The 25,657-nt window shown below is 34.5% G+C and overlaps 1 protein-coding gene and 1 long non-coding RNA gene across 5 annotated transcripts in view; both read right to left on the minus strand.

Annotated features, from left to right (window-relative positions):
- Window positions 1-287: 287 nt before the first annotated feature.
- On the minus strand, window positions 288-9,496 carry LOC140533781 (uncharacterized). 2 transcript variants are annotated; one of them, XR_011977058.1, is made up of 4 exons: window positions 5,800-9,496; window positions 1,457-1,557; window positions 825-962; window positions 288-487 (listed from the first exon to the last, which is right to left on the minus strand). It is a non-coding gene; the product is annotated as an uncharacterized lncRNA (long non-coding RNA). The 2 variants fall into 2 exon arrangements; XR_011977057.1 differs by having other exon boundaries at window positions 825-1,557.
- A 653-nt stretch (window positions 9,497-10,149) lies between these two features.
- Window positions 10,150-25,657, minus strand: part of LOC140533782 (ankyrin repeat domain-containing protein 26-like) — a 91,618-nt gene continuing 76,110 nt past the window's right edge. For 2 of the 3 annotated variants that reach the window (XM_072653964.1, XM_072653967.1), the window contains 6 exons: window positions 25,462-25,588; window positions 22,869-23,159; window positions 22,207-22,424; window positions 20,551-20,773; window positions 11,893-11,939; window positions 10,150-10,523 (listed from right to left, as the gene is read on the minus strand). In XM_072653964.1, coding sequence (XP_072510065.1) covers window positions 11,907-11,939; window positions 20,551-20,773; window positions 22,207-22,424; window positions 22,869-23,159; window positions 25,462-25,588 — 892 coding nt within the window. In that variant the 3' untranslated portion in view covers window positions 10,150-10,523; window positions 11,893-11,906. The remainder of the gene's footprint in view (window positions 10,524-11,892; window positions 11,940-20,550; window positions 20,774-22,206; window positions 22,425-22,868; window positions 23,160-25,461; window positions 25,589-25,657) is intronic. The other variant, XM_072653965.1, reaches the window with a different exon arrangement.

Genomic DNA, 25,657 nt, shown 5'->3' on the forward strand with positions numbered 1-25,657 from the left:
CATTCGCATTAGAAGTCATCAAGCCTAAGACTCCTTTTTTAAAATGAGGAAACAGGTCCAGGAAGATTAAGCAATTCACCCACAGTCACATAGATAGTTTATTAGAAAGGTGGGATTTCAACCCAGGACTTCTGACCCCCAAACCAACACTTTCCATGTACCACACTATTTCTCCTATTTTTTAAAATTATTTTAAATCTCCATACAATTAGATTTCATTTAAATTAATATATAGTATAATGAATATGATATAATATAATATATAATCACATAAATAAAATCCTATATGAATATAATCTCCTTTAATTAGATTGAAATCCTATACTTTGGTAATTTGTTGCACAAAACATTTATATGCATTCATTTTGGCTTTGGCTCAGGGTTCTAATTTGTCAGAATCTTTCCTTCTTGATAGAGTAGGCAGAGCACTGGGAGCAGGGTGGGAAGACCCAAGCCACTTCACCTCTGTTTGCCTCAGTTTCCTCATCTGTAAAACGGAGATAATAATAGCACCTAGCTTCCAAGGTGATTGTGGAATCAAATGAGATAATAATTATAAACAACTTAGCACAGTGTCTGGCACATGGAAAACACTATATAAATATTATTATTATTTTTAATTGCCACAGTTGTCCTCCACGTCCTTATCACCTCATGCCTGAATCCCTGAAATAACCTCCTAACTTGTCTCTCCATCACCTACCTAGATTCAGCTTCTTTCCCCATGCCCCTTCCCTCATCAGAAATAATGAGTAGTTCCTGGGCCCAAACAGAGTCACTCTAACCTCCCCTCTATTCAAGGCAGATGATCTGAAATGCTTAACCTGTTTAAAATCCCAATACGTGTGCCATCTTTTCGCAGCTGCCTGAAAGCATGGCTTGAAAACTGGTCCACCAGGCAATGATCAATCACCCAATCTGAATTAGGATTTAACATTCCCGGAATGAAAATAAAGCACAATCTAGAAAGAAGTAGAAAAATCAATCCATTGACATGTCACTCTGCTATGCACCCCTAGCTTACAGATTATTTATCTTGAAAAAGAATCATCTTTCCATACCTGATTCCTGAGCAAAGCTAAAGAACAGTTGTGTTTACAGTTCAGGTTATTAGCTTCATCCTAGATGCCCTGGTTCCATAGTTTCCCACTAAGATCTAACAACAATTATAATCCATTCAATTCACTACATGCATATTCACTACCTACAACACTAAAGGCCCTATGCTAGGCACAGAGAGGCAATATAATTCACGTTATGTTGGGCTGACCATTCATACAGAACGTCTTTTATATAAAGAGTATTCAAAGGTTACATTGCTAAAGTCTCTTTTATCTTTAAAATTCTGTGTTCTCTACCTGTGTATGGCTGCCATTATATATATATATATACACATACATGATTGGTGCATCTGCTGTGATAGGTCCCTGATCAATGCAGACCTTTTCATTCATACCATTTTACATCTGATGGAACAAAACAAAACATCCTTGTGAGCTGAGGCGGAAGAACCAGACCCATCAAATTCCTTTTATGACACAAATATGGTGCTGATACCTAAACCAGGAAGAGCCAAAACAAATAAAGAAAATTATGGACCAATTTCCCTAATAATGTTGATGCAAAATTATAGAGATATTCTTAATAAAGAGAGAGGGAAGGAAAGTGAGGGAAGGAGAAAAATTTGGAATTTGAAATTTTACAAAGCTGAATGTTGAAAACTATCTTTACATATAATTGGAAAAAATATTACTAAGAAAAAAGAGAAAAAAACAAAACATTAAAACACTATTGGAATGTAAGTTACCCCTGTTATTAACCAAAGAGGATAAAATAAAAAAAAAGAATTAAGAATGAAACAATTAAAATGTCTACATTGTGTTCACTTTAACAAACTTCAAACTTTCTTAACCATGCATGTAGGTGCTGAAACATTCCATTTTGCATTTTATTGCTGATCCTACTCTTTCTTTCTTATTTATAGCAATAAAATATTAGAAACAGAAAGTTTAAGGGAGAAGAGCTCTCCAAGGACATCTAGTCCAATGTCATTATTTTAGAGGTGAGAAAAATGCAGCTGAGGAATGTCAAGTGACTTGTTCACATTTATACAGGGAGTATTAGGAGTGGTATTTGAACCCAGTTTCTCTGATTTTGAACTGTGCTATTTCCACTGGAGTGTGACTTCTCTTAATTTAAAATATTAAGTATAATAGAATATTTTCCAGTTGCTGGGCATATAGCACTCTATCTTCAGCCTTAAGCTAAAGAGACTGTGAAAGTAGTAGGTCTCAATTCCAGCTTAGAAGCTGAAGGCTCTTTTGATAGCAGCTTTTAGGTTGTTTTCTTCAGACTTATTGTGGTAAGAAGCAATTCAAAGATTCCTCAAAAAGCAAATAAGGAACACAACTTTCTGCATCACATAATACAAATGGGTTTCAACATCCTGGAAACTCTTCCTATTGTGGGGAAGGAGTCTGGAGTGAGAGTGATAGGACTGAAAAATGTTTCTTATGTATGTTTTATTTTATTGGATAATGATTTAATTGAAAAATGAGAGGTAGTATTGGCTAAAAGATAGGATCACAACATCACTTTTAGATTTAAAAAATAGATTCTTATTTTATATATAATGAAAAATTTACTAAATTCATTGGTTTAGAGGGGTAAAAGGTACAAATATCTGGATTGAATGGAAAGCAAAATGATTTTTAAAAACAAAATCTAGGTCAGGCTAGAATCTGCTTCCTTATAAATAATAATATTTCTCTTTAGCTTGCATGGATTATTATTTTAAATAGGTTAAACATATTTTCAATTCCTCTGGAATGCAGTGAAGCGGTATTAATGACCTAAGGGATTTACAAATTAGAAGAAAAGTCACAGAAATGTTTGAATTGATAAAATGTACAACTGAAGAGGAATTTGTTACTTATATGGCATAAAATATTTTATGAGGGAAGATGAATGAAATCACTGTCATCAACAGCCATATTATTCATGGTCTAAATAAAAAAAGCACATCAAGGATATTAAAAAATGAATTAGCAAAATTATCAAAAAATGAATTGGAAACAGTATTTTTGGAGGGGTAAAATTTCAGAGGGCATTCCAAACCCTTTAATTCATGTTTGCAAATGGAAACAAAAGGAAACTGAAATTCAAAAAGGTGAAGGAGCTAGTTAGTGGAAAAGCCAGGACTAGATCACATGGTCCTAAATCCTGCCTGCCTTATCTGTCTGCACTACAGTACTGTCTCATTTGAGAAGGATAACTTTTACTTATTGGCATTTGTCATTCTTGGTTCATGGTATTACCCATGATGAATTTTGTGCAGGAAGAAGTCATTATACAATTAAAATTGTGGTGGCATAAAAAGCAAACTGAGTGTCAATCTTCAGAGAGCAGGGAAAAAACAAGACTTTTGGATTCCAATGTTTTGGGATAATTTCTGGCTTTTCTACCATAACGCTAAATTAAAATATCAAAGTAGCCTGAATAAATAATCAGGGAATGCTCAACCCCAGAACATAATGATTTATCAAAGTACCAGACAACTCATAAATTTCAGGGATTTTTGACAAAGAATTTGAGGCTATCCACAATTAACGTAAATTTTAAAATGCAAGAAATAATGCAAGAAAGAAAGATGTTGCTCCTGGTAAGTGGAAATGACTACCAGGTCCCAGGACCAGGATTCCAGTACACTCATACTTCATAATAAGAGACTGGTTTCCTTTGACAATATGATTTATAAGAAAATTTGTATGCAGAGTGGTCACTATTAGTAAAACTCAAAAAAGGTTCTCACTTTATTACTGTTCTAAACTTCTCCCCAAAACAATGAAGATTTGAGGTCTATGGTAAATAACTCACTGACTCCGCAAGTTCAAAAGAAGTGAAGAGATCACCAATTTCAAGTCTAATGATGGGTTAAGCAAGGCTGTACTAATACACTTACCTATCAAACAATGAATTTTATCAATTTTTAAATGAAGTTATATAAGGTGGAACATTAATATTTAAAGGGAAGGCACATATATTTTAAAATAGCAAATCATTAAAATTAATTTTTCTTCTTATTTCTATCCCTAGCTGTTTTAAACCTTTAAAATTATAATATTAAATATCTTACATAGTGCTTACACTATGATTCGGGCTTGTATAGAAAATGTTATTTATCACTACATATTTCATAAAGTTAGTGTTTCAGATATCTGCCATGAACATATTTATGAAGTTCTATCACTACTAAACCATAGTCTTCAATTGTCCTTATATTTAATTCTATATTCTAGACTATAACTTTTTCTTGATTGATGAACTTCATAAGCATGCCATCTTCAATGAAATTCATTAGTATAATTATTTTTATTAAAATTGGATTTGGGATTTTTAAAAAATGTGCTAAAAATTTGGTTTATCAGGCAGTTAACATGATAAAAATTGAGGAATAGACCTCAACTATTTTAGTCTTAAAGGCTCATCATAACAATGTCATGTATGTAGCTAGAGATACACTATTTTACAAATGAATAAATGAGGAAAAATGAAGTTCATTCATCACCTGACTAGCTATAGGAAATTAAAATTTTTTTTGGAAAAGGACATTTTTTAGACAGTAGTGAGATATACATAAAATTAAATATGGTTCCTTCTCCAATTGTGATTTCTCATTTTTTTTTTATGGAAGCTCATCTCTTTCAGATATATAGTATAATATTCAGTAGTTAAAAGTACATGATAACACTTTCCTTTAAGCTCTGTTAGCATGTTCAAGTCATCTAAGCTTTCTGTCCCTCACTTTCATCCCCATTTAAATGGGAGTACACAGAATACCCACACTACTTTTCTCACAAGGTAATGTGTAAATTGATTTGAAAAAGAAATGTCATAAAGATGCGATGAATTCATAATTATAAACCCAGATCATTAAGATTCCAAATGGCTCAGCTGGCAGCATTAAATATTGGGAGCTAGCTCAGAAAATCTCCTCTCTTTGAAAGTTTGAGTGCCTGAATTAGGAGACTGGAAAGTCTTCCCACAGTTATGTTGGAAGTAGGCACATATGCAAAAATCTACCAAAAATCTAGGGACACATATGCATTACCTTTCAGACCACTGTTCCCTGGTCCCCCTAACTCCTATGGCTTTTGTATCCTTTAGTGTTTCTAAAGTAAAGGCTTTATGAGCATTTAAGAATTTTGGAAATGTTTAAAAATGTATACAGTTCCAAAGCTTGAATAAGTGATTTACAGAGAGTTCCAAAAAAGGAAGATGGCTTTGTTCTCCAACTTTTTACTGTTCTATCTCTATATGACCACATATTAGATCAAACCATCTGTGTGTGTTTGTCTCTGTGAGTGAACATGCTACGGTTATAGGAGGCCTTTATGTATTTATTTTCCTCATGCTTAATAAACAGAAATAAATAATATTGCTAAATATAATACATTTTTAAAACGTTCAAAACTTTTCCCATGATTTGGTTAAATACATTTAGAATAATGGAGAAATGTGAAAATTGTTATTGTAACCTACTAAAGAAATTTCTGGATACAACAGAAAATACTAACACAAAAGATCTTGAGACTGTTTTTAGTAAATAGTTTCAGGATGCTGAACGTACAAGGATAACTAAGTAAATAACAAAAAATAAAACAGTTCCTATCCTTTTAAAGCATAAAATGGAAATAGAATAAATACAGACTATGTAACTATATACTATTAGCATAAATATAAGACTGCTCTTTCATTATTTTTTTAAATTAACTATTATTTTGGAATTATCAGTCCTACCTTCTTGATCCTTGACAGGTCCACTCAAAGCAAATTTGGCATCAGAAGCATTCTCTGAACTGCTGGTTTGAAGTGAAATGGCCTGATTAAGTGCCTTCTGTTTTCCATATTGATTAATTAGTTGGTAATTGCTATGTATAAAATAAAATATAAAACATTATATTTCCACATCAATGAAGATAAAATTATATGTATCAAGTCTCTGCATATCTCAAACCTTAAATAATCAGATTATCACCAAAAAATTTTTTATTCATTTGATAAAGTCTGTAAAGCATCAATTGTCTCATTATTGTCATTCTCTTAATGGAGTTATTGTTTCTATGATTTGTTGTTTAAATCACTCATTCTTAAGGATTAGATTATTTAGTTTCCAATTAATTTTTAGTCTTTCTATGGTTTTTTATTATATACAATTTTCATTGTATTATGATCTGTGTAGGATTCAGTGACTATCTCTCCCTTTCTGCATTGGATTGTGACGTTTGTATGCCCTAGTACATGGTTAGTTTTTGTATATGTTCCCTGTACTGCTGAGAAAGGTATATTCCTTTCCAATCCCATTCAGTTTTCTGCAGAGATCTATCATATCTACCTTTCCCAGAGTTCTATTCACCTCCTTACCTTCTTTCTTGTTTATTTTGAGGCTAGATATATCAAGTTCAGGGAGGGTGAGGTTGAGGTCTCCCATTAGTATAGTTTTGTTCTCTGTTCCTTCCTATTATATCTCCCTTATCTTCTCCTCTTAACAATTTGGATGCCATATCACTTGGTGCATATATGTTTAGTAATGTTATGGCTTCATTGTCTATGGTACCTTTTAGCAGAATATAGTTTACTTCAATATCTCTTTGGATTAGATCTATTTCTGCTTTTGCATTGTCTGAGATTAGGATTGCCATCCCTGCTCTTTTACATCGTCTGAAACATAATATATTCTGCTCCAACCTAATGTGCACCTTGTAAACAACATATTGTTGGGTTATGGTTTTTAATCCATTCTGCTATCCACCTTTGTTTTATGGGAGACTTCATTCCATTCACATGCACAGTTATGATCACTACCTGTGTCTTTCCCTCCTTCCCATTTCCTCCCATTTATGCTTTTAGTTCTCCCTTCTCCCTTCCCCTCTACAAGTGTGTTAATTTTTTGACCACTGCTTCCCTCATTCTTCACCCCCTTCTATCAGCTCCACTTCCTTTTACTCCTCTTTTCCCTTACTACTTTTTCTCTTCTGGTTAACCTCTCCTCTAGTTTCTTTCTCCTTTTCCCTCCTACTGCCTATAAGGCAAGTTAGATATTTATATTTAACTGAGTTTGTTGTTCCCTCCTTGAACCAAATCGGATGAGAGTAAATCTCAAACAGTGCTCATCTCCCTCCCCTCTTTCCCTTTACTGTATGTTTTGTGCCTCTTCCTGTGATGTAATTTGTCTTTTTTCTGCCTCCCCCTCTTCACATCTCTTTTTACAATCCCTTCACACCCTTAAATCACATTTTTTATAATCACATCAGTTAATTTATACCTACTCCCTCTATCTATGTACATCCCTTTTAAATATCATGGCAAGTACACAATTCTCACAATTAACAAATATCAGTGTCCCTTATAGGGATTTAAACAGTTTGCCCATACAGAATAACAAATGTTTTTCCCCTGATTACCTTTTTATGCTTCTCTTGAGACTTGTATGTGAAAATCAATTTTTCTGTTGAGCTCTGGCCTTTTCATCAGGAAGGTCTGGAAATCCCTTATTTCACTGAATGCCCATTTCCTTGCCTGAAACATTATGCTCAATATTGCTGGGCAATTGAGTAGTCCCAGCTCCTTTGCTTTATGGAATATCATATTCCAATTCCTTTGATCTTTTAATGTAGAAGCTGCAAAGTCCTGTGTGATCCTGACTGTAGTTTCTAGATATTTGAATTGCTTTTTCTGATTGCTTGCAGTATTTTCTCCTAAACTTGATATTTCTGGATTTTAGCATCAATATTCCTTGGCATTTTCAATTTGGGGTGTCTTTTAGGAGGTGATCAGTGGATTCTTTCAATGACTTTTGCCCTCTGGATCTAGGATCTCAGGGCAGTTGTCCTTGATTTCTTGGAGGTTATTGTTCAGACTCTTTTTATCATTATGGCTTTCCAGTAGACCAATAATTCTTAGATAGATTTTCTCTCCTGGATCTATTTTCCTTGACTGTTGTCTTTCCAATGAGACATTTTGCATTTTCTTTTAGTTTTGCATTCTTTAAATTCCTTTTGACTGATTCTTGATGTCTCAGAGAGTCATTAGCTTCTGCTTTCCCAATTCAAATTTTTAATAGTTTTTCTTCAGTTAACCTTTGCACCTCCTTTTCCATTTTGTCTAATCGTACCTTTTAAGGAGTTATTTTCTCCAGTTAGCTTTTGTGCTTCTTTTTCCATTTGTCCAATTTTCCCAGTTAGGTTTTGTGCTTCCGTGTCCATTTGACCAATTTTCCTTTATAAGGAGCTGTTCTTTTCAGTGACTTTTTTCATATTTTTAAAATCATTGGCCAATTTTTCTTCCACCTCTCTAATATGGCGTCTAAAATCCTTCTTGAGCTCGTCCAAGAATGCTCTTTGGGGTTGAGACCAGTTCATATTCTCTTCTGAGGTTTCAGATGGGAGTACAGTCTCAATGCTCATCTCTTCTGTATTCATGTTTTGGTCTTTGTCCCCATATTAAGATTCTATGGTCTTTTGTTTTCTGGTTTGTTTCTTGCTTATCATGATTGCCTTTTTCCTATCTTTCAAAGTGGAACTCTGCTTCTGGGGCACACAGGGATCTTTCCCACGTTTCTTATGCTGAGAACTTGAGACTTTGTGTGTTGTGGCCTCTGGTTCTTTCAACTAGAAGCTAGAATGCTGAAGATTCCCTGGTGCTGATCTGGCTGGTGCACCAAGGCGGAGGTCTGAGTTTCCCTGGAGTTACTCTGGAGCTCGCTGCATGAGGTGTAGCAGAGAGGTGGTCTGACTGCAGGAGGTCTCCTCTCCTGAGTTACAGTACAGGCAGGTTCAGTGGTTGGTGAACCCCCATCTGCACTAGTATCTTCCCAATTCCCCTGGCTGTGATAAGGCACACCTGGGGTCCTGGTGTTGATGCTTACGGGTTTCACCCCACTAGACTTCAGGATCTCCTTCTGGTTATCTGAGATGGGGCTGTCTGGGCCAGCTCTGGGTCCTGCACTGGTCCCCTTCAGCCACAGCAAGGTGGTGTCGATCTTATGAGTTTCCTAGACTCTTGAGTTAAGTGACTGTTCAGCCTTTCAGCTGATCCCACTAAATCCAAGTTGTTGTTTTTTTCCTGGGGAAATATTCTCTGGGTTTTTCAAGATCAACAAGGGGAGGGTACAAACACTTAGAGATCACTCTGCTATCTTGGCTCCCAGAAGTTCAGCTAGGTGTCTTACAGATATTTAATCCATGGGCTCATAGTCTCAGGAGCAGCTGCTCTTATTGCCTGGGATTCTATGCTTCTTTCTCACTCAGTTCTGCTTGACTCCTGTCCTTGGCTGATATGTTTGAGAATCCACACTGCTGTTTCTGCTCTTCTTCTTGCTACAGCCTGTGCACTCTGGGTTCCCCAGGTTCTGTGTAACAGATCCTTCTTGTCGACCTTTCAGGCTATCCTGGGCTGGAAATCTATCACATTCTTGTCTGCTAATGGATTCTGCCACTCTAAAATTTGTTCACATTCTCTTTTTAGAGATACCTGAATTTGTGGTACAGGCTAGGTGAGTACATGCTCTCCCTCTGCCATCTTGACTCCACCCCACCCAGTTATTCTGTTTTTGTGGGGTTTTGTTTTGGGGGGGATAGGGAACAAGAGAGCAGAAAGATTGCAACAAAGATTAGGAGGGAAGCAGAATAATTGGAAAGAATTTTTATAACTAGTGTCTGTGATCAAGGCCTCATTTCTAATATATATAGAAAAGGAAGTCAAATTTATAAGAATATAAGTCATTCCCCAATTGATAAATGTTCAAAGGGTATGAACAGGCAGTTTTCAGAGGACAAAATTAAAGCTATCTATAGTCATATGAAAAAATGCTCTAAATCACTATTGATTAGAGAGATACAAATCAAAACAACTCTGAGGTAGCCACTGAGATGTTAACAATCAGCAGCAGGTACTTGTAGATGTCAGCCCAGTCTTCTCCCAAAAAGATTAAATTGAAGAAAAAAAAATCTGAAAATAAGCTCATCCTCATCTTGAGTTAAAATTTCTAATTGGTTTAGCAATTGTGTAAAAACAATTAGTAAATCTATCTTATTTATTATTTTCTTAGATAGAAAACACATTACAACCTTCCAAGACAGATAACTGAAGTATTATAGTCAATTTATTGGTTTCTAAAGGACCTGCAAGAATTAACAGTCTGGGGGACAGTGTTACAAATATAAAGAAATAAAAGTTTCTAATAAAGAACTGGACAAATATATATATACCTATAAATATATACACATAGTAAGTATTACAACATGACAACATATTTTTGAATACATTAGGATTTATCACATTCATATATTCACTGGAAAACCATTAAACATTATTAAACATAGTTTATTGCACAAGTGAACATTATTTCTTCCTTTAAAGTATGTATTTTTCTGGATCCTGACTCGGCTTTGGCATTCTTGAGGATTTGTCAGTCGATCCTATTGGAGAAGTCCTTCAAGATAAAGAAGAAAGTTCATCAGTAGCTGGTGGAAAAAGGAAGAAGAAAAAATCAATTCACATTATCTATATATATGGATGTATACACATACCATATCTATGTACGTGTTTAATTTTTAAATTTTGTTTGGGACAAATGGTTCATCATGTTAAGGAATTCTGAGTGTGAGAAGAAGGAAAATGGACAGTGTTCCAACTTAGTCTTAGAGTTTCCTGAGCACTTTGAAGTCAAGTGACTTGCCCACAGTGTCATGGGCAGCATGTATCATATCACAGGGAGGATATGAACTCACGTTTTCCTGGAAGCCATCTGCCATACAGGGTTGTTTTGAAACTCGAGTCAGATAACGTCTGCATAATGCTTTGCAAAACTTAAAGTGCTATAATAATGTCAAGTCACTATGATTACACTTAAGATGTGTGTTGATTTTGGAACAATTCATCAAATTGTTCATATAATACCTCTTTGTCATCTTTTGCAGAAATTAGCACAGAAGGTACGATTATAATTATGTTCATGGTGATTTGTTTACTTATGCTCATATTGAGCTCTATTTCCTACCTAATTAGGTTGATTTTTGCCTTTGGGCTCACAATCCAACTAACCATGCCAATTATTTGATTTGTCTATTTGAGGAAAATGTGAACCACACTTCCATTTAGCTGCAACTTCTTTGTATTTTTTTGGTTAAACTGATATGATAGCAAAGGTATCAATATGAATATTGCTTTGTTCTTTCAGTACTATTGGTCACTGGACAAATACTATAACTTAAGATCTAACAGTTGAACTGATATCTGTAGATGATTTTTGAATTGTGGGAGTCATAATATCTTTCCCCCCACACTCTAAGATCCTCCTCTGTAGAATCACAGTAGAATCACAGAATTAAACAGAATAATAGATAGAATCTCAGAAATGAATATGACTTCAGTGGCTCTCTACTTCAAACAATCTTTGAACAATCTTAATTGCATCCTAAGTGGCTGAATAACTTCATATCTGAAGATAAGAAGGCACTATGTAGAACTGAGGACCAATCATCCTTCTGTTTCATGGGATGCTGTGGTTAAAAACTGCATTATCTACTGATCAGCCTTCAGGATCTAAGCGTCTCTGTAATTGGCCAGGTTTGTCTTCTGGAAACAGACGCAAGACGGCTCGTGCTTATTTTTGCTTATTAGAAAGAACCTGCTAGCTAATTCCTAGCTTATTGGAAAAAAACTGTTAAATCTTGTACTTCACCTGCATAGAAGAATTCAAAGTTACTTCAAAGTGATGAAGAAGAGGTTGTTGGCACTGAAATAGCACCTCTGTAGGAGTGTTCCAGCATATTTAAAAATCAGGTATAGCATCAAATTATAACATCTTATTTGTGTGCAGTTTGGACATACCTTCATTAAGTCCCTTATTTATACTTTCTTCCAGACTCTCGCCGCATCTGAAATAACATCAAAATAGAATTCAGAACAATGAGCTAAATGAGGAATAAGGAACTCAAGATAATACACAGAACTCAAAAAGTCTTTTTAAAAAAATGAAGACATCCAAAGAAATGACTAAGAAAATTAGACATAGGTTTATGACTTCAGCCATTCAACAGAAAATCTATTGATCTAATAAAATAATAATATTACAAACAGAATCAAGAGTTTATCACAAGTATATGTAAAGAGACACGTGAACTTTGTTAGCATAGTAGTCATGTCCCAGGTTGGGAACATAGTTTTCTTGTATGCTAAGCAAATTGTACCCTTTTTATTTTCATTGTGTCAATATAACATTTTTTTAAAAAATAAAATCATTTTCATATCTTCTACTTTAAAATAATAGATTTAAAATATTAATATTTTATTTCATTAAGCTATGGTCTAAACTCAAAATGACCACTGAAGTATAGTGAGCAAAATAGAAAAGAGAATGCCTGGAAATGATTAAATACAATAAAAATTGCAAGGATGGGCAGAGAGCATTATATGAAAACAACTCCTACATTTTCTGTTAAAATTGAAATATTTCTTAATCCAGACAGAAATTGATTTCTTTTGAGTTTCTAAATGCACAAAACAGAATCCATAAAAGAACAGAGCAAATTGAGTACTTTGTCCGTAGGGATGATATTGGAAACTTCTTTTGTTCTGGCTGTAAATTTGGAGTTAAGAGAGGAGAGTTTGGATCTACTTCCCAGGTTACATCTTTCTTAAACATTTCTTTGATAGCATCATTACTAGGAGAGGCTGTAGGTAATGCAAAACGATATTGGATAAAGCCTTTAACTAAAAGACTTTAAGTGATACATTGTTTAATATCATTTACAAAAAGTTCTTTTCATATGTGTAATATATATGTAAAATATCTCGATGATTCTCTAGATATAAAATATATAGACACACATGTACATGTATAATATATAAAAGGGTATGATCAGGAGGAGCCTAGTTAACTTGACATGGCTAAAAGATAAAGTTGTTGTCCTGGATTTGAAGATATCTCTAATCTAGATGGAGTGAACCTGCATAAAGAAACTAAATTTAGCATTTTGGTGCCATCTTCTTGGTAGGGTATGGTATTTGCTTTAGGGGCCAATTGACACCATACTGGAAGAATCCAAATGTCTCTGCTCCCTTTTAAAGTCAAATTCAGGGGCATGGCTCAGATTTACACCAACCAGGTCTCAACCAATCATACATGTGGAATCAAGGGATCACTAAGTAGCCAAGAAAATGACATTCCTTACTTTCTAGATATAAGCAATATCCCAAAGATGATATCTGTGGACATATTCACACTGTCTTTTGGGCATAGCTTCAAACTCAGAACAGAGTTCTAGCTCTAATTCTATCAGATGTATAATGCTCTCTCTTCTAGTGATCTCTCTCTATCTCCTTCTTTGTGTGTGTGTGTGTGTGTGTGTATACATGTGTGTCTATGACATATATATATACATATATATACATATATACATATATACATATATATACATATATACGTATATATATGTATATATATGTATATGTGTGTATATATATATATATATATATATATATATATATATATATATATATATATATATATATATGAGCGGCACTGGGTAGTGAGTGGCACAGAGAGTGAGATCTGAATCTGGGTCTTCCTGACTTCAAATCTAGCAAAAATGTATTCTTTCACCACTTATATAGGCATGTATATATCATATTTGCAATTCCAGACTTTATGTTAGTTTAATTGGAAAAAGACTTCAATTAAAGAAACGTGATAATTGTAGTTTTGGTTGTTTGACATTAGAAATAGAAAGACAAGATTCCAATACAAGGGTACTTAGGCTAAGTTGTCCTAAGGTCCATAAATTATACAGGCAAATACAGTTTTGTACTTTGCTACTCTTCTGACCTATGTTACCCCTAAGTCAATAGTTAATAGTCATAATTACTCCTGGCCAGGTGCAGTAGTCTCAGTTACTCCTTTCTTTTATTACCTCTGATAGTCAACTCAGACCTTCTCCCAATTTCTGGTCCCAATAAAGAAACTGCTCCTCCCTGAGCCTCACTGAAGCCGGTTATCCATAAGAGATCTCAAGAACTTCACCACATCTGGGCCTTATTCAGGAATGCCTCCTCCCATATTTGGCACTGATTATCTCTTCCTACCAAGACCATTTTGGGGCTATCTAATTTCCCTCTTTGAGCCCCATCTCTGACCTCTCCCTCCCTTGTGATCTGGGTTTCTTGCCCCCTTGGCTTGCTGTGCTGTATATAATAATAAAACTCCTGCTTACATGAGCTTCCTTAGTCCCAGTTTCCTGGGACTATAAGCCTTTGTTTTAAACCAAGGTGTGACTATGAATAAAGCAAAACTTTACCATTTATAAATTACTTTTAGATAATGTAATAGAAATTTAAAAAAAAGAAACAGGTATAGCTTTCAAAAATCTATGAATGAAAAAGTATTCTTTTATTATTACAAATATAATAAAGTCACTTTACAACTTGACAGCTGTATAACTTTGAGTCTAATCAATCAGCCACAGTTTTCTCATATGCAAAATGAGAATAAAACTTGTAGTAATACCTACCAGGGTATCATAAGATAACACAAGAAAATGGATGACAAACATTTTGCTAACTATAAAGAACTATCTACAAAAATTTGATTTCTATAGACTCTCAAAGACAATTCATATGATTTCAGTTTTAGACTTAAGAAGTTATCATATTGATACCCTAACCATTCTTAATCAATTATTATGATATTTCTCAATAAGACTGGCAGTATGCAAGGGTAGAGTAGATCCTAACCCCTGTGTCTCATTTTGAGAAGGCTTCCTAATCCTGGAACGGTTTCCTGTTCCCAAATAGCTTCCCTACTGTCTCAGCTTTCATGGATGTCTATTTCAGATTCATTTCTATGAGTTATGGTAAACATTAAATCAGCATAAGCCTCAAACACTTCAGCATGAATGAGATTACTAAAAACTTTACAATATGGAAGGGCTGAGGGCATCTCTCTTTTGGGCATGAGATGATACATGGCAGCAGAAGCATTATGGTGTGATGGAAAGAACACGGGACTTGGAGTCACGGCAGACCTGCTTTAAAGTGTGCAGCTGACCCTTCTTCCTCTCAAGTGGTTTCGGCTCTTCTTGCTCACAGCCCCTACAGCTGTGTATCTATAGCTACATCTGACCTATATTTGTTCTTGTTAAAATTCCAGACAGTAGCCATGAGGAAGTCACTCAGTCTCATCCTCTGTAAAAAGGTATAATAAATAGCACTTTCTCTTTATGTTATTTGTGAGGATCAAGTGAGATAATATGTGTAAAGAAATTTGTAAACTTTAAATTGCTATATAACTATAGGTTAAAAAATAACAGCCCTATAATTGTTGTTATTGTTATTATTAGAATAAAGATAAAAGTCTAGAGTAGGTACGGGTAGGGTATATTATAGAGTAGCTGTGAGTGGCTAGCACCGGTATAATGATCCCTGGGTATTCAGGGAAATGGGAGCATGCAAAAAGGAGGGAGATGAGAAAGTACCAAGTACAAGCCAGTTTGGCATAGGGCTAGTCCTGTCTATTGGGGGTAAGTTAGAACATTGTCTTTTTCTGAAATTGGATAACTTTTCTGAGTTTCTCCACTAACTCAAAATATGTTATTAGAAAAGCTATTGTTAAAATTCTTTTTCTTCACACATACTCTATAAAGGACAGGGCTTGATAGTTTATGATGAAACATTTTGAAAAACTAAATTTCTAAAAAGATGGTTCTCACTGACAAATTTTCTCAAAACTATTGCCTCTCAAAAAGCTTTACAAGACCTTAGGGTCTTTAAATAAATCACACATATGAGAATGGACTCTGCCAATGGCTTTTTTCTAATATCTTTAGGACTATCACAGACATTTTTGACAATTGATGTAATCATCACTACGCAGGGAAGACCCTGAAGATCATCTCAAAATTCTCAAACTCTTAGCTTTTACATAGATCTACAAAATAATTACAAAAATACATGTGAAATAATTATTTCAAAAGAATACAGGGACGAATTTATCCAGTATCAGCATATAGTAAAGGAGCTGAAAGGAACTGTAAAAGTCAGTTATTCCTATTCTCTCATTTTGCAGATGAGAAAACTGAGACCAAGGTAAACCAATCAATTAAGTACAATTTATAAATACCTACTCTGTGTCAGGCATTATGCTAGAAGCTAGGGGTATAAATAAAATAAAAAGAACCCAACAAACCTGAAACAATCCCTACTCACACAGGGTCTAGTACAATAAATTTTTGCTGTCCAACAACTTTCTAATAGGAAAACTATATATCTATATCTATATCCATATCCATATATATATATACATACATACATATATATATATATGTATATATATATATATATATATATATATATATATATATATATATATATATATATATATATATATATATATATATATAGTGTAAAGAGAACAAGTACAAAGTACAGTTGTTCTTTCCACATTGCAGGTTAGGGGTGTGGTGCCCCTGAGATCTTGAAAATCTATATAAAATTTTTTGACCCACCCTTCATACCAGAGAAGAACCCTGAATTTTTTCTTTTTCTTTTGTGGGCTGTATTTAGAGTACTTATTGTAAAATGTGGGTTAAGTATTTGGTCATAGACTCTGTGTCATCTGCTGGCCTTTGCATGTCATCTATGACTTCCACAAAATTCCCCCAAAATTCTTATTTAATTTTGTATGCCGACCCTCAATCTATGGAAGCTGTGATGGCGAAAGTCATGATTTGGAAGGCATAACTGGAATTAAACTCAAGATACTAGTCCAAGGTTACACAGGTAATTAAGTAGCAGAGAACTAGTTTGGATATAGTTTCAATATCAGAAATTGCCCTGGTCTGCCTTTGTGACTTTTCCAGATACATTAGGATTAAACTTCCAGGTACTTTCAAACTCAGAAGATTAGTACTCTACATTCCCCTATTTATTATCTCCCAATCACAACTGTTCATCTGGACTGGCTTACATCTTCCAAGGCATTTGGTGCTCCAGTGTTTTCATTTCTAGGAAAGAAATGTGCATGGACCTGTACTGAACCATCCCTGTATTGAACCATCCCCTGATACAGCTAAGCAGACAGTCTTTTACTTCATAAAAGTATAAATAAAAGTTGTGGAGGAATACTATTTTCAGTCCTCCATCTTCAACGTGCAAAGCTTTTGGAGTGACCAAGTTATCACGTGTCAGCACTTTCTGAGAAATTAAACAGATGTAGCAGTCAAAGTCAAAAGTGGTGCTAACTTGCCCCATGCTCTTTTGGTTCTACTTAGCATTGTGTGCATCCCTACTTCTGTTGGAACTGTCTCAAGTGGCTCCTGAATCTGGTCATATCACAGAAAGATCTTCTTTGCCAAATGGAAGAACTAAATAAATATCCTTTTGCTAAAAATTTTCAGGTATAAAATCAGCTCCAGCGCAGGGAGCTTGGCCCTTCTGTGGAAGTGGTAATGGATATGAATATGTCTTGGTGTCAGAGAATGGTACAAGGCTGATTCACTGCTAAGTGCTGTGATGATCACAGAAATGGCAGAGGTAGAAGCAGGATGCAGATCAGTCTAACACTGTGGCAAGTCAGGAACCCTTTCTGAGACAGAAGGCACAAGGAAGTTACAGGTGGCTTTGTGAGCACCACGGTTAATACGAGGCATTTTCTGGATGTGTGTTCAGGATAATGGCTAATTTTTCCAACTTGCGAGCAGAAGTACTTCTCTGAGGTCTTACTTTGCCCTGGAGCTGATTCTGGGATTTTGAAAGCTTATGTTCATGATGGAGCATACTATCTGCCAGGTTCTATCACAATCTAAAAGCTTCAAGTATTCTACTGCTGGGCATTAAAGGTTCCATATAATCTGGTTTCAGCATACTTTTTCTGACTTAACTGTATATTTCTTCCTTTCACACATGTAAGTTCCAAGCAAATTGGCCTATCTGCTGTTTCTTATAAAAGATATTCCATCTCATGTCTCCATGTTTTTACAAAGACTTTCTCCCATGCCAGGAATATAATTCCACCTTACCTGGGTCTTTCAGAATCCCCGTTTTGAAGCACTTTGAAGGCTCAGTTCAAGTGTAGACAAGTTCTAACTTGATTGTCCTAGTTGCTATGCCCAACCATGTACAACCAAATTACTTTGTAGGTAGTTTGCATAGGCTTCATATTTACTTAGATACAAATAGGTAGATGGTTCTTGTTATTTCTTGTTTTGCACAAAGGAATGCAAGCGCTTTCAGAGTAGGGTTTGTTTTGTCCTTTTTTTCTCCCCAGTGCAAGTACAATGCCTGGTATAGAGTAGATGCCTAATAAATGTTTGCTTAATAAAAGAAAGCCAAAGAATGACCAACTGAGTGAAGGACATTTGGACCCCTTGTCAGTACCCTGACCCTTGACAGGTGGTAAATGAATTCTTAGGCTATCCCATGACACAAAGAAAAAATATAAATGGTGTTTAGTCCTCTTGGATGAAACCCTTCCTCCCAAAAAAGGAGATCGTGCTAAGAATCAATCTTAGTTTTAGTCATTTTATAAACATTAACTTAACTGTTGGCAATTTAAATGTCCAGTGACTGATAAAGTGCCACATTATTGCAAGAAATTCATAACATCCTTATTGATGCTACTGAAATAAGTGAGAAGACAAAGTAATGTTGTGCTAAACTGAAAAATGGCTTAGAAGAACGAATCACAATTGGTTTCAGGATGTGCTCAAAGGCAACAAGAACCATTATTCCACTGGTTATGTGGACATCTCATATAGCAATGTTTATGATAAATATTTATAAAAAGACCCCCATGAAGATAATTGTAGCCTGCATCCCGATTCCCTGTTGAAAAGAACAAAGTGGAGACAATCCACGAGAAACATAGAGTTTCTTAATCGTCAAAACTTATTTTAAGATGAGAACAAGAGGGGATTCAGAAAGTCTTCTGGAAAACAGCCCATGTTTGAGAAATGAAAGAGAACAAAGGCTTTGGAGATGACTTAGAATCTACATCTGTCTCTATGTCTCTCCTGAACATTTTCTTCCTGAAGAGTTAGAAGGTAAATAGCCAAAACAAAATAAAACAAAACCGCAAAGAAGAAATGAAATTGGTTATTAAGACACAGGAAATGATTAGTTACTGGAAATGACATCAGAATCAGCTGAGTGCAGTCTGAATATAGACTAGGTTTTTTAAAAAATGATAAAAGTAAACATCTAGTCATAAGTGACTTAAATGGTCACATAAATGCCCAAAGGGGTCCCAGTCACAAATAGAGAGAAAATAAGAACATTGAGCAATACTGACTACACATATTTTCATGGATCTGTTTGCAGAGAAGAGAAGGGAGAAACAGACTGTTGATCAAGGAGCTGAGGAAGTAAGAACACATGTACAGATCTTACACCAAAAGATTCAATGAAACAAACAAACACAAAAAGTAGTGAAGGTGAGCTGATTCCCAAAACAAAAGAGTAAATATAATTCCTGTCTATGTACAAGCAAAAAGTGGTCAACTGAGGGCCAAGAAGGAGACTTACATGTGGAATATTTTCCTCAAAATATTGGTTTTCAAAATGAACATTTTAATTAAAGGCTTCACAGGGAAGACAGGTTTATTAACTAACATTCATGTTTCCTTATCATATCTAAATCACCCAGATGCTTACAAGACTTTGACCCCAAAAGCTTAATCCTTTCATCTTTATTGAGTAATTAATTCATTCAATATATACATTTTTAGATCAATGTCTTTAAAAAAGCTAAACATTTGCTGGATTTCATGTTGACAGTATTACATTTAGCATGTCAGTACTGGGAGGTCCTCAGAAATGGGCATATTTTATAAAGGGGGAGAAAGATGCCACAGATAAGCAATATCTCTTAAGGTTCTAACCCTAGTTAAAAAAAAATCTTTATACCAATATGAACTAAAAAACTAAATTAGGAGATAATTCTTCATATTACATGAGATTGCATTGCAAAAGATTTCTCTATGCTATTATAAAAAAAAAAGGGTGTGTTCATTTGGGTGTGGTTTTATGTGTTTATATAGGTGTTTAAGACATTCTGAAAAAAAAAAAAGCAAACCAGGAGAATCACAGAAAGATGGTATATTAAGTGTTAAGATGCCCTTACCATGGGAAAATAAATCAGAGGAGATGAAGCCTCTCTTTAAGTATTGGTTAGTGAGGAAATAGTATTGAGTTTACAGAATACTTATATAAGTACCACTTGTCAAGGTTAATTGTGTAAAACTAGGTATGAATATATCTGAGAAGTTAACAGACGGCAATATGATAGTTGTAGATCTAAAAAACATTTTAAAACTCAGTATCTAGCTTTTTAAAATATTATTAGGTAAAAGGACAACATTTAATAGATCATTTTAATACATCACAAAAATCAGTACAACACATTCAAAAATATTTAAACAGAAAATTTCACTAAGATTAAATATTTTACATTATAGCTTTAATATAAAGGAAGACAAAAAATTCTAAATGACTAACCTTTGCTAAGAAATCATCCACGCTGCTTTCCGAAGATCTTCTGTTTCCAGAAAAGCATGCTAAATTTCTACTTGGAATAAAAGTTCTGCTGGGGAACGCAATATTATTCCTAAAACGCACTGGCTCCAGAATTGGATTTGCAGTAGGATGGGTGATTAAAATTAAATTATTTTGTTTTTCATTTACGAGTTGGTGTCTCACTTCAGCTAGCCTCTCCTTAGTACTGTGAACATTTCAAAACATAAAAATGGTTAGCATTTTCCTTAAATGTTTGGTGTTTTTTTTATTACTGCTCTTATAATTGTGACTTTTCCCTGAATAGTGAAGAAACTACTGAAAACAGTTAAAGTATGTAGGTTATGAAAGTTTTTGCATAATTGAGTTGCTTCCATTAAGGTCCTTTTCCCAGTAAATGATATAAAGAAATTGAATGAAGAAAAAGGTTTTCAGACTGTCCTTGGAAACTTAAGAACACCACTAAAAACAAACAAACAAAAAAACTGCCTACAAAAGATATGTGTAAATCTGGGATTCCTTACTAATCTGATTTTAAAGAAACTGTCAAACTTGTATTCTATAAATTGATATTGGAAATTAACAGTGTGGGGTTTTAAGGGCATCAGATCTGAGTGATTATCCCAGGCAGTGCTTGTGTAGTCTTTTCCCCAGGACTCAGGTAGCACCAAATCACTCAGGGATGCAGTCTCTTGCAGGGAAAAGGAGGTAATTCAGTCGAGGCTAAAAAATATTCCTGAGGCTCTCAACCACATAGGCAGCCCATAATACCTACCCACCACTGTCACCAAGATGTATAGCAAGGAAGATTGCTCCATCTCTTTTTCATTATCAAATAGTATCTTTTGGCTATCGAAAACTCTAATCTAAAACCTCTTGCAACATTTGCTTTCTTTCCTTTCCCCTTCAATAGTTTCCTTAAATGAGCTTTCACCTGCATAGAAACTGAAGGGATCAGACAGCAGGGGAATTGAGGGGCCAGGTTCAACTTGCTGTGGGTCAATAGGATGACCCTGCATATTTCAGTTCTGCTTATCACCATTAGAAGATTATTTACAATGTTATATATTGCTATAATCCTGTCATACATTTCCAGAAATAGTTTAGACCTTTAAGTATTGTCATTTAGTGAAATGAGAATGTTATTCTAATTTTCAAAATATTTACTTTCATCCTGGAAGGACTAATTTGTAGCAGAGTGCAAAGAAATAATATGGAATACTTAAAAATAAATCATTTTAATAGGATTATATATTGTCTACTGAAAGGGATCTCAGGAGCCACCTAATCAAATACGCCCATTTTAAAGATGAAAACACTGAGGTCCTGGGAAGTTAAGTGACTTGCTGAAGGTAGTAAATATCAGAGGCAAGATGTGAAGTCAGGTCCTCTGCCTCTACAGCCAGAGCACCATTTTTCCTATGTACACATTGCATACCTTTCTACCCAGCAGTTAACATTTTTAAAAATATTTGCTTTCCCAATATGTATCAAAGTATATAATCTCTACAATTAATACTGATTTCCCAATGAAGTTATCAATTTATGAATCAAGGATTTGTTAAAAACACCACTGCAAACTTTAAAAGCAATCTGAGAAGTTGATGGACTATTTTCTTACGAGTCTCTGTTTGGGTTTACCTGTCTAATTTGTTTGACAGTGATTGTCTGCGTGTTAATTCTTCACGATAAAGCTGTCTATATTTCTTCATCTCTGCCTTAGTAGAGTCTTGATGGGAGGGGCTTTTTTTGTAGACTTCCGATTCCAGATCTCTAATTCGTTGCTCCATCTGGTTTCTTACTGAAGCATTATTATTTTCTCTTAATTGTTCTAAGTTGTCTTGTGCTGCTGCTTGTGTCTAAACCAAATCAAAAACAAAGAACGAAGGTTAGAAAAACTGCCAAATTCTATCCTGAAAATTACAAGATGTTTGCTACCATATTCTGTTAAGTTTCATTTTAATTTCAATCAGTGATTGAGAGAATAATTCCTAATTTCTAAAAGTAGATTTTGACTTTGAAAGTAATCATTATAAAGGTCAGGTGAATTAAATTGGAACTCAAAAAAAAAAACCTCCAACAACCCTACTTCTACTGGATGTTATTCATTAATTCTTGGCTGGTTCTTACTAGTGCTAATATTAGGATCATTATAGACAAAAAAAAAAATGTGTATAATTCTAAAATTTTTCTTTAACTCTAGATTCTTTCAGAATGTTTATTCTAGATTTAGAACAGAGAAAAAAATCCTAAGCTTTTGTTTACATAGAAATATTTTACAAGCATAGTAGTGACAAATTAACCTGTAAGAATAGGTTGACTTCTTTCAGCTTTCCAATAATCTGCTGCCGTGCTCGTTCGTCAACCTCACGTTTATATTGTTCCATTTCACTGCGTTGTAATTTAGCAATTTCTAAATGATACCTAAGGTTAACTGCTTCCTCTTCCAATTCTCCTCTATTCCCTTCTGGCATGGCACATGTCTTTTGCAAAATTTTCGCAGAAGATAACTCTTCTCGAAGCCTTTGATTATTTAATTTCAGTTGTGTAGATGTTGAAGATTCTGCTTCCAATTGTTGTCTAAGGTCTCCAATCTGTATAAGATATCATTTTAGCAAATTATACAAGCAAAATGAAGGTTTTCAACTTAAAACTATTGAGATTAATTGAAAACTATTAAGATTAAATTCTTTTTCATTCAGATGTAATTAAATGTATCATTATTCTTATATTACAGGTACAAAATGTATTTCCTGAAATGATTATTTAGGTAAAGTGACAAATCTGAAACAAAGTTATGACTGAAAGGACAAACCATAAACTTATAATACTAGCTTTGATATTCTGTACAATCCACAGTAAGTACTTGATCCCATATCGTCTTCTTCTACCTCTAACTTTTTCATGTGTCTTTTCTGCCCAGCTTTTAGCACAGTGAGCAGATATCAATAAAATTCACAATAGATGGAGATCAACAAATTCTTCTTCAGGTATGCTAGGCCTAAGGCAGCAAGAAATCTTAAAAGAAATTTGGAAAGAAATGAAATTCCTTTTGTTCATTCTAATGAGAGCACTGATTCTCTGTTCATAGACTTTACTGAGAAAGCAAATGCCTCTGTGCAAACAGGGTAGGATGTTTAGTTACAGAGCAAGAGAAGATCAGGTCTTTCTCCCCTACAAAACTCAGGTGACAGTACCCAGGACACACATCACATTTACCAGAGCTTCTATCATGTAATAGCCCTCTTCCTGTTCCCCAAGTGCCTCAACAGAACAAACCAACAAGCTTAACAGGACTTCTACCTGTTTTCCTTCAGACCCAGACATGACTGACTGAAATAAACAACAAATAAAAAGTGTAACACCACTGTCTTCCAAAGGGCAAAACCTCAATAAAAATGAAGATGTTAATTCTTTTTGATGATTATCGATGAGAACTGGAAGGCAGCAGATATCATCTAGGAACATTAATGATAGGAGGGTAAACTATTTCTAAGGAACCACCTGACATTATAGAAAAAAATAGAACTACTGCTACTATTAATTAGCATTTCCATAGCACTTTAAGGATTTCCAGTGTTACCTCATTTGAACACTTAGGATGTTTTTCCAAACCTCTTTAAGACTTTCCCCCAACTTGTGGTGGTATAAGGTATTAAGAGTTGGGGAAATGTCTCAATATTATTAAATACAAGAAGCCTGAAAAAAGAAAGAAATAGTTTAAGATGAATTAGTCAATTTATTATTCTTCAAGCTTTGGGAAAAGTTTTGCTTCCCTAAAATAGAAAAGCAATGTATAAGCCCTACTGAAGTAAAACGGTTTTCACCCACTTACTGGTGGAAAGAAATGAAAATCTCCTAAGTATTACAGTCCTTCCTTTTCTTAAATCAACTCAAGTCCTGTTTTCACAGAATGTCCTTAACTTTTAACCCTATGTTGTATTATGAAGTTTCTTAATATTAGCAGTAATCACCTTGCAATAAAACTTTGCTTTTTTGGTTTTTGTCCTTTTAAAATCTCTTAAAGAGCTACTGCTTTTCCAATTTTTTTCAACTTATTAGTCATCTTTTGGGGGGGATATTTTTTATCTTTAGGTTACAGAAGCAGTGTCAGAGGGAGCTCAGAAGTTCCAAGACTCCCTGCAAATACTGTCCCTAGAAGGCTTTCTAGCATTCTGTTCCTTCAAACAGCCTATTTCCCTTTGGGAACACTCTAGTTGTGAGAAAGTTTTTCTTTACATCAAATCTCAATTTGTATCTTTGCATAAATTCCTAAATCTAGAAAGAGTTCTTGACATCACCCAATTCCTCTGAAAATATTTTGTTAACTAAAACCAGAGAAACAGCAATGTCACTTATCATTTCATCTCTATTTTGAAAGATGTATATCCATCATCAGTTCTTCACTAATATAACTTCATTGTAGAATATCCCTCAAATGATTTCTGGATATGCTGTCACATTTGTAGAAAGAGAGATGCCTTCCAGTAATATAATCCACTTATGAGCAAAACAAGTCTGATATTTCTCCCACTTGACAAAGTTTTAAAATCCTTGAGAAGTGCTTTTAACACAATATATTTAGATACATTCTATTTGATATGAATTCTATAACGGCAGAAGAAGAAAATTTTCTAACATACAAATCTAGATAGAAAGTCACTGTAGCCCTGAATTTTCAGGGAGATATAAAGTTGCCAAGTTTGTTTGCTTAGTTCATAAGAGTAGCAAAATGTGACTAGACCTTTAATAGAAAGTGTTGCCTTCCAAGCATTGGAAAGATATAATAAATCTCAAGGATATTAGCGTCCAATGACCTGATGTTTAGTGTAGTGCAACTCTTTCAAAAGGAATATAAAGATAAGTCATTTTACATTATTCAATATTAAGGATTACCTCATTTTTTAACCCATTGATTTCTCTATCCATTTTAGAATGTGTTTGCTTCACTGCCCCCTGGTAAACATTTCTTTTTTTATGTTCTCTTAATCGCTTTTTTGTTGTTTTCAACCGTTCTTTAAATCTGTGAGAATGAACGGAATAAGGCAAAGTTGTTATAGTTTAAATATTATACATATAAAAGTATTATTTT

This window comes from Notamacropus eugenii, chromosome 3 (assembly GCF_028372415.1).
Source record: "Notamacropus eugenii isolate mMacEug1 chromosome 3, mMacEug1.pri_v2, whole genome shotgun sequence".
NCBI lineage: Eukaryota > Metazoa > Chordata > Mammalia > Diprotodontia > Macropodidae > Notamacropus > Notamacropus eugenii.